The sequence below is a fragment of the Scophthalmus maximus genome, chromosome 18 (assembly GCF_022379125.1).
Source record: "Scophthalmus maximus strain ysfricsl-2021 chromosome 18, ASM2237912v1, whole genome shotgun sequence".
Taxonomy (NCBI): domain Eukaryota; kingdom Metazoa; phylum Chordata; class Actinopteri; order Pleuronectiformes; family Scophthalmidae; genus Scophthalmus; species Scophthalmus maximus.
This window is the reverse complement of record NC_061532.1, coordinates 2,689,067-2,706,736: the sequence shown is the minus strand read 5'-3', so window position 1 is coordinate 2,706,736 and position 17,670 is coordinate 2,689,067. Positions and strand designations below refer to the sequence as shown.

Genomic DNA, 17,670 nt, shown 5'->3' with positions numbered 1-17,670 from the left:
TTTCAGAAGGCAGCTTTTTCAAACACTTTTTTTTAAGTTCATTTATAATAAAATAGCATTTAGCAACAATTCAGGTCTTGTCATAGATGAATATGGGGTCATCGAGAGCATAATGTGACATAAACAGGCAGTTGGAGGTGTTTCTGGACACCTTGTCAGATGTTCATATTGCATGAATTGAGCACGCTGTGGAGCATTGCGGCTCTGCAAATGACATCATTCAGGTTTTCCGAGCCATCACACAGCAGCCTAAACCATGAAGCATCTGGTTGTTGGGTGTGCGCATTAATCTAATCTGATTCCAATCTGTTAAAGAGAAGTCTGGTTACACTGCTGCAAACCAGCATGACACAGGTACTGGGTTTATGTGGCACATGAGACAAAAAATAAAATGAAAAAAAGCCACTGCTAAACAGTCACATATAGTATAAGCTCAATGAATGCTGTAAAAAAGAAAATAATACTATAATTGTGTTTAGGCTGAGCATGACCAGCCCTCATGAGCAAACTTCCCTCTTGTGTTTAAGTGTCATCTCATCACCACGCTGTACTAATGTTGTTTAAGGTAACTGTAAGAAACCAAGAAACTGTAAGTTTATTTAATTACATGTGCTGTGTTCAATGTGAGTTTTAAAAGTGGTAACCAATTCCTCCACAAAAATAAATTAAAATTGTTAAGGATGAAAACAGCGTAAAGTTAAAGACTCATTGTGGAGAGGCTGAATTGCAGAATGGTGTTTTAAGGCGGGAAAGACAAAAAAAAGGGGGGAGATATAAGTAAATAAACTCAGTATATACGTAAGACTTATAGTGTTTTACTATTTCATGTTATGCTTATTATAATCATTTCAGACGAATTAATGTACTTGCAACTCTATTAGATTTATTTGACAGTACTAAATACAAAGCAATTTAATTTTATACAAAGCAATTTATTTTTTATAGTAAAAATGCTGACATAATGCAACATTAATTATATCCAGATTACATTCTATTAACAATTTATTTTATTGTTTAGTACACATTAAATGTGTACTAATGTGTCTACATTTTTATTTTAATTAAAATTTACTGTTTAATAACTATAAACAAGTATTAAGAGTCATTTCATCTGCATTGAAATGTATTTGCACCTTTGTACATTGGTGTTTTTGTTTGTTTGTTTTCTGGCTCAAACAAACTCAAATTCATGTAGCACCAACTGATGATACAAAAAACAGAGTTTAATCTAGTTTTCAACATTTGTTCTTTAACCGACCTTTAGACAAATACTCATAACAACAGTAAAACGTGAAAAATACAAACGGTACAGTGCAATAAAAGCCAACGGAAAGCATCTGATGATTTGTGTCTACATGACTCATCCCTGAGCAATTTAAAATATAATCTTGATTTTAAATTCAAAGGACAAATTGCCTCAGAGGAAAATCTGAGACTAATTCACCCAGTGTTTTACACTAAACTCTTTCAGCATGAAACATGATCACACCAGAAGCTTATTTCCATGTTGGTTTTCATGGTGAGAGGCAACATGACAAATGTTCAAGTCAGTAAAGAAACAAAACACAAAATGATTTGAGATCCAGCAGTTCCACAGGGATAAATAAAAGTTTGTCCGTGTGCATGGTTCTCTTGATACATAATTATGGCAGAAATGTCAAATTCCAATTGGGCTCGATCTGTTTCAGGTAGTTGTTTCATTTTTGCCTTTTCATCGCTGTAAAACTCTCCATTCTACGTTCACCCTGACTGCACTGATTCACATGTCCACTCAACCACAAACAAGTAATGTCACACACCAGAACAAACCTCCATGCATACAGAACAGCACTACGATGATGCAGTCATCTATCTGCAATCAGGTGAAGAAAAACACCAAGTTTATATACATTGGGCTGCTGCACTGAGGTGCCGGGGGGATGAAGCTGTCCACCGGGTCCAACACATTCAAACCTTCAAGGGAATATCCATCAAAAGGCCTTACATTTTTCTTCTGAATAAATGATTGAATATTTAAATGGGTTGGACTCTGATTCTCCATTCCTACCCACACACCCCAAACCCCATCCATAACATACTTTAATCTCATAATTTTCATTTACCTCGGGTGCTCCTTTAAATCCGAGCTCGAGGGCTGATATTATGTGGAGGGAGAATCATACAACACATCGGAAAGTTTGAACAAATCCACTTACAACTTCTCCCCTCATTCGAAAACTCAGCTTCGGGCTACCGATTAGTTTCTTCTTCACCCCCACAGAAAGTGTGTATTTCCTGCAACTGGCAGAGCAGGCTTTGGCTATGCTATACACTGATATGGAAGCTGGTCATGCAGAGGTTATTTCAAGAAGTTCCTCATCACAGCAGGCTATTAGAGCGTACATGGCTCTGAGACATAGTGCACTTTGGCCAGACACAGAGAGAAACTTTTTCTCATTGAGATTGTGCTGTTTTTTTAAATTAACTTGCAATTAATTACATATAGGCCTGCAGTGAATACGCATATGACATATAATTACAGTGTTTCACCCCTACCAGGACTTTGCTGGCATGATGGAGCGCTTCACACAATACAGCGCCATCTGTTAACCACCCTGGACGGAGTTTATTAGCTTGTAGTCTACTGCTCTCTAGAGTTTACAGATTTGCACTGCAGCTCGAGTTTGTGCCTTTACTTTTGACTTCATGTCTCACTGGGTTGCTGCAGCAGGATGGAGGATTTAAACAAGGATTTCCAAATTGTTCAGCCAGGTAAATAAAACATTAACATTCAACAGAATTCAGACATTAACGTTTAAAACTATGAAGTTAAACGCATTAATGTGCAACACATGTTGCCTTCTTCAGTCTGGTAATCATTGATCAGACTTGCATGTTTTTCGTACGCTTCTTGTTTTGCACATATCGACTGTTTCACTCTCATTCTTCAGATAATGTGGGCCAAAGACAGCTGTGGCTTTCAGCATACACTGATGCGAAAAGATCTATCCATCACCCTCTCATAAAGGTCTTATCTATGGAGCTTTCTTTTGCTGGGATGAATGGGGAAACTAGTATGGAGGCACTCAATGCAGAATTAGGATTATTTTAAATTAGGATTTAAAAAAATGTTGATATCATAATTATATGATATCAACATTTTTTTAAATCCTAATTTTGTGGTATAAAGAGGAATGTGATATAAAGGGGAATTTGGAGAAAAAGATCCATGGAGATGGTCCAGGTCTGGGTTGTGTACCTGTCCATCAATTCCCTGACATGTTTATAAGTCATTATATACGTACATAAATAAGTGCTCTTTTGTTAGTGCTTTACAAGTTAACCTATTACTATTATCCTGTGTACTGTCTGCATCTGCCACACTCTTCTTTGTCATATATTGTCAACAATAATAATTATTTATGAAAAGTTAATGGTACATTTGATGTACATATGTTAGTATAAAAAACAATTGAAGGAAAGAAAACAACGTAGGCTACCTACATTTATGAGCACATTAATATTCGTCCTTTGTCCTCATTAAGTTGATATTTCTGTATGTATAGATAGTTCAACACTTCCAGTCTACCTCCACTGTACTGACGTGAGTACGTGTGGACTCCGCAGACCTGATTACTGTTCGATTAAAGTCAGCGCGGAAAACGCTGGGACGCCGAGCTTTGTCCCTCGTGGCCCACCGTCGTTACGTCACCGTGTGTTGACGTGTCTTCCCGGTCCTCTCCCAGCTCTCCCAGCTAGCCGACTCTCAGTCACAGCGAACAGCTCCAGCGAACCTCTGACAGCAGACTAACTTTACGGGCACACAAAGTTGTAAACATGGCGGCTGACTGGGAGGAAATTCGCCGGCTCGCCGCGGACTTCCAGAGAGCGCAGTTTGCTGACACAGTGCAAAGGTAACCGCACAGGGCGCTAGCGGGCTGCTAGCAGCGATGCTAATGTTGGCTAGCACCAAGCGCTGATTCAAAAGTATCTCTAAACGCTGAGCGTGGTGAATCGTCCCCTCTGCCCGCTGACGGCCGCCTAAGGAGAACATGTCTGCAGAGGCGGAGAGGGTGACGCCGCTAACGCTGACACTCACTGTGACACTCCCCGCAGGCTGTCGGAGAGGAATTGTATTGAGATCATTGCGAAACTGGTGCAGGAGAGGAAGCTGGATGTGGTGCACACGCTCGATGGAAAGGAGTACATCACCCCGGCTCAGATCAGCAGGGAGATCCGAGATGAGCTGTACGTGCACGGAGGTCAGTGTCGCAGCCGGACGCAACATGTAAACCACACATAGGTGGACGAGTCATTTCGGGATCAATATTATGAATAGTGTGTATGTAAAATATGGTTACCTATAGTATATTCAGAATGGTAAGTGAACTGTATTTGTATTGCGCCTATCTAGCCTCATCGGCCACCCAAAGTCACATTCACCCATTCACGCTTCTGTACCCAGTTTTTTCTATCACACATCCTTCATACATTGCCGCCACAGCCATCAGGGGGGAGTACCGGGGGATCAAACTGTCGACCCTCTGGTTAGTGGACGACCCGCTCTAACACCTGCGCCACTGCCGGGGGTTCAGATGGAGACATGACTGCAGTAAATCTTTCATATCATTTTATTTCACAGGGCGAATCAACATCGTCGACCTCCAGCAGGTGTGTATGATCAACATCCTGTGTCCTGCACCATGTGCCAACGGAAAGCAAAGATCCAGGACAGTCCATTATTCAAACATCCTGGAAATATTGTTGTGATCCCCCCCCCCCCCCCCCCCCCAGATTCTCAACGTGGACTGGGTCCACGTTGAAAACAGAGCAAGTGACATCGTAAGGTCCGATAAAGGGGTTCAGCTTGTGCTGGGACAACTTATTGATGGGTGAGTATATGACACTTTTCAAACACTGGTGATGGAGTCCAGACTGCCCTCATGTGTTCTGTAGCACTGTTTGCAGGTGTTGGTGAGTGTTCTTGTGAAAGCACTTTTGTGAAGCTACTTCTGAAAGGTGCTATATAAATAAAATTATTATTATTATTAGACACTCTAAGCCAATTAAAAAATATTAAAAAGTACATATTAAATGTAGACTTTGGCTTAACAATGATGTAGACTCAAAATAACCAATAATTGTTAAGCTTTGATAAGTAGCTAGGTGACAGTGTGACATCACACCAGCATAGCCGACAGGAGTGTTTTGAGTTTTTCACCCTTCAAATAATAATCTATACACATGCAAACCTCACTTTCTTGAAATGGATTCATTAAATTCAATGTCCAACCTAGTGGACATCAGATCTGTAGTGATATAAATGAATTCCTTTCAAAGTAAACAGCTGAAGAGGTCATCAGCCTTCATCAGCCTTGTATACTACACTGGATATGCCTCCAGATGAACGTCTGAACCCATATGGGTGTTATGTTTTGTGTCAGCTGAGATGTTTGTCATGGCAGACATGACCATCGTTAGTGCTCTGTGGGTCAGAGAATATCAGGCCCCTTAAATTGACTGTAAAATAAATATAAATATAGACTGGATTGCTATAAGAACTTCTTCTATTTCTACTTTGTCTCCCATTGCATGGTGTAAGAAACACAAAAACATCTGACAAAGATGAAAAAAGAATGGAACCTGTTGAATCTAACCAGAAGTGGGAGTTTTTGATCAGCTTGTGTTGTTCGCAGCTCGTACCTGGACCGTTTAGCCGAGGAGGTGAATGACAAACTGCAGGAGGCTGGTCTCATCAGTATTGCAGAACTGTGCAAAAGCTACGACCTTCCCGGAGATTTCTTAAACGAGGTGAGAAACATACAATACATGAGACAAAGGATTCCTTTTGGAAGTTGACTTGTATATAAAAAGCACTTTTCCACTTTTGTGTATCTACAAGTTGGTTTCCGACTTCACTGTTGAAAAGAAACATGACGTGTGTGCGCTGTCTATGCCAGGAGTTGTCGAAGCGCCTCGGGAAGCTTATCCAAGGAGAGATGGACCAGTACAACAGGGGAGTCATATTCACGCCAGCTTTTGTTGCTCGACACAAAGCCAGGATACGAGGGCTCTTTAGTGCCATCACAAGGTAAACTGTGTTCGGATGTTTCAGACAAGAACCACTCTTATAAAGACATTTTTTGCAAGTGATATTGGACAACTTGTCACAGTTACTTTATTTTAAGATATGAAAAAAGTCGGCCTTTCCTCTAGAGGGGAAGAACACTTGTTTGATTTTAGAATCATAATGCCTATATAATAATAATCATAATACCTGACTCAATCTGAATGATCACAATTAGGTACTTTCTAATTAAATCCTTTTTTATCTATGTCACAGTGCAGCACCACTACAATGACATGTTGTTTTCTAATTGTTTTGGGCCCTAATACAAATATTAACACATTCAATTTGCCCTTGTTTCCCATGATGATTTCCTGCTGCAGTATGAAATCCTTTTTAGTCTTTGGTAACACTTTTACGAGTTAAACTTTGACACAAACAGGGTAGAACATGTCGCCTTACAGATCATTGGGCTGGTAGTCATCAAAACAATCGATTTGTGCAAAGGAGAGAGTTTAGTGACTCTGACTAGGAACACTGGGACGCAGGAGAAGAATACAAAACCTCCCTTTACGAGATCAATTGTCTTCCTTAGTTGTGTTGTTTTGAATTTTAAAGATTTTTCTTTGTCCCATAGGCCGACATCCGTCAGCAGCTTGATCGGAGCATTTGGATTTCAAGAACATCTCCTGTACTGTAAGGAGAGACTCCTCCTATGTTTGACTGTTGTTTAATTGAACCGTTTTTCAGCAGTTTGTTTGAATCACATGTTTTGTCCTTGCCAGCTGTCCTGGAGGAGTTGGTGAATACTGGACGTCTGAAAGGATGTGTGGTCGGAGGGCGACAGGACAAAGCTGTGTACATCCCCGATATTTACGCCAAAACGCAGAATGCCTGGGTGGATTCTTTCCTCCAGCAGAATGGATATTTAGGTATGTTTGTTTTTATGTGATGACCTAAAGGACTGTGATGACAAAATTGCAACAGAAATCCATTTAAGCACATTTTGCATTGTTATAGATCTTGCAGTGTGGTTTGATCCTTGCGTTATTTCTGCAGAAAGTTTTAAGTCTCCTCATGAAATTCCTTTAAAAAAACCTTAAACCAGATCAAGTTAAGGCAAGCATCAACAAACAAACTTATCTGCAGCTGCATCCATGTTTTAAAATACCTTGTCTTTTCAAGCTGTGGTTACTCCAACTGTTCAAATGTGATTGTAATGCACTGAATGCAGATATTCTTTAGTAAACTTCACTATTTTTAATGGAAAACTGGAGGTAAATAAATTGAGACACTGCTGTGAGCAGATTTGCTGTAATAAAATTTTCAATGAAATGAAATATATTTTAAAGTCCCTGTGGGTAAACGTGTCTACAGTTTCACAAACAGTAGTTAGAATGTACAATTCAAAGACATAAAAGACAATAAGAAAACATAAAAAGAAACGGGTACACAAGTACAATCAGTATGACACAGCCATACATGCATAATGCACAAATCCTGGGACAACTGCATTTTATAGGAACATTATCTAACAGCAGATTAGACTGGATTTATGCTTTTCACATTGTTCAGTTTATTTGAAGAGGGCAAATAAAAAAAAACGATTTTTGCTTTATCTCATTTAGTGGATATGCAATTAGGACAAAATATTAAAACATAAAAAGTTCACTGATTGCCCTTATTCCTGGGGAAAGTTCCTGCATTGGAAACAGCTTATTTAAAAGGGGGATTGGCATGACGGGACAGAGGTTGATGCTGTTGTGTTTCACGCCACGCGTCTGATTCCAGAATGCCAGCATGCGATCTAAAATCACACATTGGAGCGGTATGTCTGCTTTTTTGGTGCAGCGTAAACAAGCAACCTCAGCATAATGAGGGGTCATCTTAACGTCATAATAGTTGGATCTCTATGAAAATGGCTTACGGCATGACTCCTGTTGATCCCCTTGTATCACATCAAATCCAGCTTCCCAGTAGCTGTGGGAAGTATCCGTAGAAGTGTTGAGCATAACTGGTGCACCACTCCTCCCGCAGAGTTCGACGCGTTGGTGAGGCTGGGGATCCCAGACCCCTCCAGCTACATCAAGAAACGCTTCAAGTCCAACAAGCTGCTGTTCCTCAGGGCGGCCTGTGTGGGTCAGGGCCTGGTCGACCAGGTGGAGGCGTCTGTTGAGGAAGCTGTCAGCTCAGCCACATGGACTGACATACAGGTGCTCACACAGTGCTGGAGTTTGCGGCGATTCTTTTTTGTTATTGCTTAAAATAGTTTCTTAAGTTTCTTGCTCTCATTCTAGCCGATTCTGCCCAGCTGCCTGTCTATGGAGGACGTCGGGATTTTGATCAACCAGGCTATGAGGAACACTGAAATCCAGTCCTCTGCCAGACTGCTGGGAGGCACAGTCGTCGTCAGTGAGAAGTTCATCACCAACTGTCTGTCGTTATTCGATGAAGCCATGCAGCAGAAAGCTCAGAAGGTCTTCTACTGTCACACTTCGCCACAGAAAGTTCTTTGCACTTACATAGCTGGAAAGAATAACTCTTTTTACAGCAGTGAGTACAATGTCTGGTTTTTTTTTGTTTTTTTAGGAAATCAAGAACAATCCAGTGTTTCTGATAACTGAGGATGATTTAAAGCAGGCGTCCATGCTGTCAGACGGCACAGCAACTACTAAAAAGGAAAAGAGAGAAGCTGAACGCAGGAAGAAAGCTTCAGGTTTGTCTCCTTGAGAAACAAAATGCATGTTATTTATCTCCGATCATATGTCACCTGTTACCTGTCTGTCTCTCAGAGGGCAGCGGCTGCGTGAAGGCAGGCGGAGGAGGCAACGCCAGAGAAATCCGGATCCGTAAAACCAAGAAGAAAGGCAGGAGAGATGAGGACAGTGATGAGGAAACCGGACCTTCACAGCAAAGTACACTTGAAGCCGTTTTGTCTTCAGCGGATCATAATGTCTCTTTATGCACATTAAGCCTATTCAGTGAGGCATTTTACTGTAACAAGACCATAATGGCTGGTTGGCTTGAAATCTCTCCCCTGGGTTGTTCAGCCTGTTTTTTTTTTTATCATGGAAGACAATGTTTAATGTAGTTGCCCTGGGAGACTAATTAGCTTGTGTATTACCTTTTCTAAGATCGTAGCAGACAGACTGAAGCCCCCTTCATGGCCCAGGAGGAGATTGTGGCTGCTTTAGAGGAGAGAGTGAGTGACTGCCCTGAAGAGATCCTCTCTGAGCTGGCAGAGCATATAGTGAGGTAACGCACAGGTTTCTGTCTGGAGTGAAAACTTTTTCCAAAGTGCAGCAAGAACAGCGAGGCCATTATCTTACAACTCATGTCTTCGCAGGCCTCTGACTAAAGCCTATCAGGAGGTGCTGCGCGCAGTCTTCATGTCCTCCACCAGCTCCCCGTCGGGGGCCAGCAAGAAGAAGAGCATGAAGGACCTGCAGGAAGAGATCACCAACCTGTACAACAACGTCCGACTCTTTGAGAAGGGCACCAAGTTCTTCTCTGGTAAATCCTGCTCCTCCCACCAATGGAAAAAATCCACAATTCACTGATCAGACCTCGATTTGAAGAAACAGAAATGACACAGTTATTATCATTGTCAAAATTCACACACTAAATAAGGGAAGAGTACAAAGAATCCAGCTTTATCAGCATTTCTTAGACGTTCATATATAGGATTGCTATGATCATCCTGCACAGGTATCACCAAGACGTTATGAAGACCTGGAACTGTTTTAATAGACACACCTAGTTAAAATTCAGTCGGATCAGAAAAATAGGTCCTTACTTGTCCCTGTAAATATCCATTATATGAACGGACATATTTTGCCCATGCAGATGAGACCCAGGTCCAGATTGCCAAGCATGTCCTGAAGACCGTGTGCACAGACGTCACCAACATCCTGGTGAATTCCCTGGCTGCCGACCTGATGATGTCTGTAGAGAACCCGAGCTCCATCACCAACGAGGTCAGCACACAGTTAAATGGGGTTATACATATTATTATATATAATATGCGGGTGTTTCTCATTTTCACATCAAGACTGTGTGTCATTGTTTGAAATGCACTGTGGGACTTGGTCATGTTGAATGTCTCGGACGTGTCGCCTCAGATCCGAGTGAAGATTTTGGGAAAACTGTGCGAGGAGACCAAAGGGCCTCTTATGAAGCTGCACAACTGCCTGAATGGCAAAGTAAGTGCAGCATGTTTCCCGTGTCAGACGCTGCCTCCATATGAAAGATAAGATCTAAATACAGTGTTCACCTTGTTTTCATCACAGACAATTGAAGACTTCCTGACCAACATAGAGAACTGTGCCGAAGTGTGCGGATTTCTGCTGAAGAAGGGAGACAAAAAAAAGGAGAGGTTGGGAAAACTTTGATCTCCTTTTAGTTGTTTTGTTCTTATGGTGCGTTCAATCCGAATGTGTGTGTGTGTGTTCAGAGGAGGTTCGTCGGAGAAAGTGGAAGGAAGAACAAATAGCTAAATATTTGCTTAAATTTGGAGTAATGCTAAGTTCACACTACACGATTTTAAGCCCAATTTTTCGTCTCGCCGACAAATCCTGGAGCTGCAGCAAGTCGAAGGAAAATCATCATGAAATCAACTTTATATACAAGTTGTGATTAATAAACCCACTGGTATGTCACAAAACCAGCATGTAATGGACAATCTTTGCCAATCAGACGTTATGCTGTAGTCTCTGTTGCCGTCTACTGTCAGTTCTGGACTCCATCACGTGAGGTCGGATCCGACAAGTTTACAAACAAGATCTGTTAATCCGTTTTAATTACTTAGTTTTACAATTTGCTTTCTTCAGAGAAGAGGATGATGCTGTGTTGACAAGCACCCGGTGCTCTGCCCCTGGGCGGATGTCCAGATGTTTCGCCAATGAGAAGAAAGTGGGCTTTTAAGGATGCCTCTTAAAAAGAGTTGAGCTAATGTTATCTGTTTCAGTTAGAGGCTGAATTGAACGGCTGCATAACAGGCAGTTTGAAATAAATCGTGCAAAGCTTATGCTGTGGTGATGAAGGTATGGAGCAGAAAGGAGAATCACCGGTCCCTTGTAAATGTGCTGTATGTGTTTGTGTTGTTTGACAGACAGGCCCTGTTCCTGCACCGCCAGGCTCTCACCGAGCAGCTGAAGGAGACGGAGGACCCGGCGCTGGTTCTCCACCTGACCAGCGTGCTGCTGTTTCAGGCCAGCACCAGCAGCATGCTGCACGCTCCGGGACGCTGCGTGCCCCAGATCATCGGCACGCTCACCGGCCGAATACCTCCAGTATGTCTCTCACTCATTGTTGATCAGGGCACTGATAAGATGCAAAAGCCACATTTCATTGACTGACGAACACACAAACTCAAAAAGGTGATAAATAAGGACAGACTTAATTTAAATAATAACTACATAATCACTGTATTAATATATACTGTATATATATATATATATATATATATACACATATATTGTTGTATTATCATATTGACGATAACTCTCCCTCAATCTACATGTCAACTCTCAACTGTCAGTCAGTTTAGAACAGCAGCCTAAGAAACCTTTAGTAGCCAAGTGTCCAATTGCTTTTGGACCCTTGCAATTACGGCACCCTGCTGCCTTCTAAATTAAGTTCTTGGGAAATCTTTTTACCCCCCAAAAGTCCCTGCTCGGTGGCTTGTACTTTACAAAAGTCCTCTAGCATTTAGTTCAACCGCTTAATCTCCCCAATTTTTTGTAAAATCTTTTTCCTTCCTTTAAATCGAGTGTTTAGGTTGTTTTGAAAACACTTTGTTACTATTGCTCGTCTCTTTTCTGGTCAACAGCAGCACAATTTCAATCTCCTTTTTTTTTTACTGTTGTTGTAGTGCTCGATTTAAATAGCCTCATCACTGTTGTATGGTACTCTGCTTTTTTCGCCACCTAGTGGTCTGGAGTGGAACAGCTTGTTTGAGCCGTCAGTTAATACATTAGCAGGCTAAGTTGTCTAGTCTCATTTATAAAACTGTGCGTAGGATCCTTACTAAAAGTGTACGTTAGCCCAAAAGCCAAAAATGGCATACACCCCAAAAAATATTCAGACTTCTAAAACCGTGCGTACGCACACCTGTGCGCAATTCTCCCTTTATTAATCACAGATCACCTACAAGTGAACTTACGGGAATCAGCCTCATATCCCGCCCTGTACACGCCCATTTGTAACCATAAATAGTTAATGCAAATCACCTCAGGAATGCTCATCTATATATTAATGAGCCTGGCATGCAATTGTTCTTCTGTTATGGTGAATCATGGCGACAGGTGAGAAAAGAACAAAAAAGCATGAATTCTCAGACACTGAGATAGACACGCCTGTAGGGGAGGTGGACGCCCGGAAAACAGTGTTATTTGGTGGCCAGTGCAGCGGGATCACGAATAAAAAGAAGCAGTACGAGTGGCGACGTGTTGCTGCTGCTCTCAACTGTCAGTGGGACAGAAAACACACACTCCATCCGCAGCTGTCCCTCCCTCTCGCGCAGGGTGTGTGTGTGTGTGTGGGAGGGATGAGCAGTGAGGTCACTAGAAACAGAGTTGGCTGCAGTAGTGAATTTGCAGTTCAGGTTTCAGTCTGTCTGTTAATAAATGATGCACTGTCTCAGGGCAAAGGGGAAGTTTCTCTGTGTTGTGTGCCTCCACTGAGGAAATAAAATGAGTTGGTCACCAGAGCGAGACAAAAATTGAATTTGCAAGCGCTGTGTGAGGCATCAATGCTTATCATTGTTCTTCTCACTTTCTACAATCGGACTTCAGTTCACTACCTCACCATCTGTGTCGCCTATTCCCCTTGTCTGGGTCATGAGTTTGCTTACAGGTGCGCATTCTCCCTGTAGTTCAGCAAGGAAACACTGGAAACACAAACAGGAGATTTTGTGTGTGTAAGTGTAACAGATTGCACAAAATATGTTTTTGCACAGAACAGGCTGTTCATTTGTGCTCCAGAAACAGGTGTGTGAAACCTAGAATAGTACAACGTTATCTCAGTCATAATGGCCGTGTTTACTCCTGACTCTGTGTGCTCTAAAACGCGTCAGCAAATGTTGGCAACGCGCCGCTTTATCTTCAGATTGTTTACATCCACTTGTCAGACACAGCAGCTGTCGGTAATCTTCGCCTGTGTGGCTGTGGCGGAGCATCTGTTCGCCAAGTTCAACTGCTGAAATGTTTTTCCCTGCGTCCCTGTGTTGCTGCAGGAGCAGCAGCAGCTGCTATCGGCCTTTCAGAGCATGGTGGTGAAGCAGCTGGTGAGCCAGAGTCAGGCCAAGAAGCAGCAGGAGGCCGAGGGCGACAGGGCGCACGAGCAGGACGAGGAGGCGCGGAGCGTCCGCTCCCAACTCATGGCTCTGACGCCTCAGGTGAAGGAGTTGGTGCTGTCCCAGAAGAAGACGTCTCTCACCGAGGACTGAACATTTCAAACAGGAGAGAAGTGAATGTGCGAACTGATCTATGATGAAGGTTTTTAAGGTCTTAAATGTTCGGATAAATAATTCCAAGACTCCTGCATCAGTTGTCAATACTGTATTTTTGTGATTTATCCATGTGGACATAATTCTAAATTATTGAAGGGAATTTCTGTGTGAGATGTCCCACTGTAAAACCCAATTAGCATGAATGATTTACATACATTAATTAAAGGTTCATCCCCTCCTCATTCATGGTCACGTGTTGTAGAGTTAATGAGCTTTCATGTTATTAACAGCAGCTGAAGCTTTCTGCTGACAAATCTCCAATTCAGTTGTTTTTGTATAGGGCAAAATCACAACATATATAATCCCAAGGCACTTTACATGATAAGGTCGAGGATTCACAATAATATAAGGAGAAACGGTTCCCTCAATGAGCAAACACTTCAGGAAGAAACCACCTTCAGGGCCATCCAACAGTCCCACAAGCTTTGTCCGACTGACCAAGTGGGTCTTCCTATAGCAGAACCCCAGGTAACGCCTGCTGTAAACTGATGAGGTCAGAAGTTTGAGAAGCTCCAGTACCAGTGCATTTGTAGATTTAGAATAGTTGTCGAACTGAACTTCTAAATGAACACGTCAGCTCTAGAAGAGTTCAGAATCCTGAGAAGTACAACATCTACGGCCCCTGAGAGCACCCACATTCTGCTGCTGTTTAGTTATGTGGTTGATTGTTCAAGAGAAAGTGAATGTTTAGTCTTATCAAATTGAATTTGATATTGTCTACCTCTCATAGAAAGACTCATACATATATCATGTTGGGAACATTGCCATAAATTCACAGTTGTGAGGAATAATGGTGGAGATCATTTAGTCACATCGCCATGGGATTTCTTTGAGAGAAGAACAGCGCATGGGAAAAAACTTGCAGCCCGTCTCCCCCTTGTGGCAATTTAGGGAACTGTGTGTAATATAACACCTGATGGTTTGGATTTCTATGTGCAAGTTCTACTTTTTAACACTAGGGGGCAACAACAACCAACGAAAGCTGCACAGCAGTAGTCTTTCAAGGCCATAAAAATATGCTGTCTGACATTTGTCACATAAACATACACATTTAGAATTTACCACAATTGCGGTTGAGACGATGCAGACACTGCATGGTCAAAAGTGTGCACACTAGCGTTACACTCGTGATGAACTTAAGGAGCCATGAGGAGTCAAGCTACACTAATTTACACACACTCATAGAGATGTCCCCTAAATGTGCATGATTAATTTTAAAAATGGGGGGAATAAAGTTAAACAATACATTGTGGCACGGTACATTTTATGCACTATGCTGTTTGTTAAAATCCCCTTTAGTTTTAATTCCCCCTGCTATGGCCAGCACTGGGGACCCTGTTTACAGAACAAAGGAATCTATAATTCCAATCTATCGATCGCTTAAAGGATCAATATCCTCACTAAATTTAACCTGGCGACTTTCTCACGTTTTGAACACGGCTTTATGTCATCCTTCATTTCGGATCCTGACGTGACTTTCCCCATGTGCAGTGTGGAGGCAGACACACTGTCTGCGTCCTGGCAGCACAAGAGGCTGGCGAGGACGATATGTACATCATACACATAAGCACATGCTCCACATCGCCATGGAAACGGGTATCTCCCAGCGGAGGCCAGATTCTTTTTTTTCTCCTTCCTTTCTTTCCTTTTGCTTTCTGTCTTCCACCAAAGCCTCCATGTTTGGCGAGGGAGATGTCAAAGGAGGGACTGGGTGCTAAAATGAGAGGTTCAGCGACGGAGCCTCCTACTCTCTGTATATGATTCATACCAACATAAAATACAGACGCAAAGTTAAAACCACACAAATCCCTTCCGACTACAGAGAAATTGGACTCATGGATCACACACACCTCTTTCTTTTTGTTTCCAAAATAGCATCTACAGCATACATACACTGGTGGATGAAGTAATATAATCCTCAATTTAACAATACTATTAATAAATGACAATAGTGCTACTGCAAAGAAAGGGCCTAGTTTCACTTTTAGTTTATAACCATCACCAGGATTTATGGGAATTGAAAAAGTCTGCTGTGAATCACTTTCACTGGCTCGATTGTTGATGAGGACCCAGCACTGCTGCTGTGTGCACTGGTGCATTCTGGGTCACCGGACTGAAATTGGGCAGGATTTGACCGCATGGCAGTACAGTGTAAATGCACTTGAGATGCGTTGAGGACAGATTGTGATCCAACCAGCCAAACGTGAGCAGGACAGAGTGATCAGATTCAGGTTGGACACTGGAGACACTTATTGAAAACCAGACATAAATGTAATCAGGTTAAGATCATATCTAAGTCTGGATACGAGAGCAATTCTAAAGCAAGGTGTAAACAAACATGACCACCCTGAGGACAAGTGTGAAGACGAGACCAGATGTCGACCGCGGCTATTCTCACGTGGCCCAAGTGCGTATCCATCATTAATGAGAGCAGTGAGTTGAATACACGCTCTCCCTGTGAAATTATACAGCGGCATGTACAGTGAGTGGCTCATACAGTCAATAAAATCCACGTTGAGCCAGTCAATGATTGATGTTGTTTATGTGAAACCCTTAAAAGCCCCTGATGAAGTCGCCTTTGCACACCATGTACCGATGAGTGCAGGGACACTGGGTTCCCTTGGCAGTGCATAGCAACAACTGGGTTAGCCTCGACTGTTAGCGAGCACGCTGCTTATTGTGATTCATGAGCTAACAGGCCCTTGTCCAAGCGGTGCAGTCTTACAGTCTCTTTGACCCTTCAGTTATGCCCCTGCAAGGTCATTTGAGTGTCGCATGACTGTCACTACGGGCAACAAGACGATGCCACCGATCCTCTGTAAACCGCATAATATTTTTAATGTTTAATTCTCCACGGTTGCAGAGTGCTGTGCCAACAAAAATGAACATGCGTTGCATAAATCTTCTGTTCTGGGTATAATCAATATATCATTTTATCAAGACAACATAGCTGGTGGCTAATTATACAATTTTCAAAGAGATCATATTTCAGGAAACATACAGCATACTATAGATCCTTCACTTCCCATGAGGCAACTGAGTCTTTTTTCATAACCTCCCATCTGATAGACATCTTTGACTTTTAAATGTGAAGGGGCTAATAATTTGTAGTTTCCAAATGCATTTGTTTTTTCAAAAATAAACCTGATGACATCATCACACTTATTTTATAGAGTTTAATTTACATTTGCTTAATGTCTGCACAAATGTCTATGAAAGTCTCATTCGGTTTTGTAAACATGTGTTTTGTCGCAAAGCCAGAACGCGAAAAATGAATACATGGTGCTGGTGAAAATCCAAACACAGATCAAGGAGGAATAGCTTACAGTAAAACTATTTATTTGATTGCTTGGCCTTTTTCTCCTTACTAGACTGTATAAAAAGATAGACAACATGACTAATTCCAAAACTGAAACCAAATCACCTTGATCCTCCCCTGGTGGCTGGCTGTAATATAGGTCAAAAACCCAGCTTCTGCTATGTAAGAAAATGGGACAAGTACACTTTAGACACATTTTTCTCAGAGAATTTTTCTTTATGCTTGATGTTTGTACAATGAGATGAATTGATGAAGCCTTGTCCATCTTTAGATGTAGTCAGTGGTTCAAAACAACAAAACTGTCACCTGTCACAAATGCACTGGTGCTGACGATCGCTGGTTGCAGTCATTAGTTCTCTGAATCGAGTAACCCTGAAATGTCTAAGAGTCAAAATCCTGGAACAGTTCATACAGTAATACCACCAAAAGTGCCTTTGACTTCTGTCCCATTTCTCTCGGCGAGCATCACTTCATCCACCATCACCACGTGTCCTCCTGAGACATCTGCAAGTTCCTGTTGCTTAGTAATAGCCTTCAGTGCTATGATTAAAGTGAGCTTCAAAGCTCTGGGTACGCTCATTACTCACTGCTGGCTGCATAATGAATCCCAGCGATGCTGCTGATTAAGAACACCATCTTTTGGAATCACAAGTCGGGAGCAGATCAAACTCGCCTCGTCTCACTGGAAGCATCTGCACTGAGCTGCCGGCGACAGGCCACTGGGGTCAAGGGAGGTGTCGCCAGTCTGATTCCTGCTGAGCAAAACAACCTGCTGACCTTTCCTGGACGGGCGGT

General features: G+C 42.1%; 1 protein-coding gene across 1 annotated transcript; it reads left to right on the top strand.

Moving 5' to 3' along the window:
• The first annotated feature begins 3,684 nt into the window (after positions 1 to 3,684).
• Positions 3,685 to 13,738, top strand: ufl1 (UFM1-specific ligase 1). The gene is made up of 19 exons (XM_035618170.2): positions 3,685 to 3,893; positions 4,096 to 4,241; positions 4,622 to 4,650; positions 4,774 to 4,871; positions 5,676 to 5,790; positions 5,940 to 6,070; positions 6,684 to 6,742; positions 6,832 to 6,978; positions 8,084 to 8,259; positions 8,344 to 8,523; positions 8,636 to 8,762; positions 8,839 to 8,961; positions 9,181 to 9,301; positions 9,393 to 9,559; positions 9,893 to 10,023; positions 10,168 to 10,248; positions 10,336 to 10,421; positions 11,157 to 11,337; positions 13,281 to 13,738. Exons 1-19 carry the CDS (start codon positions 3,817 to 3,819, stop codon positions 13,491 to 13,493), a joined length of 2,388 nt encoding a protein of 795 aa, XP_035474063.2. The 5' UTR covers positions 3,685 to 3,816; the 3' UTR covers positions 13,494 to 13,738.
• Positions 13,739 to 17,670: the final 3,932 nt, after the last annotated feature.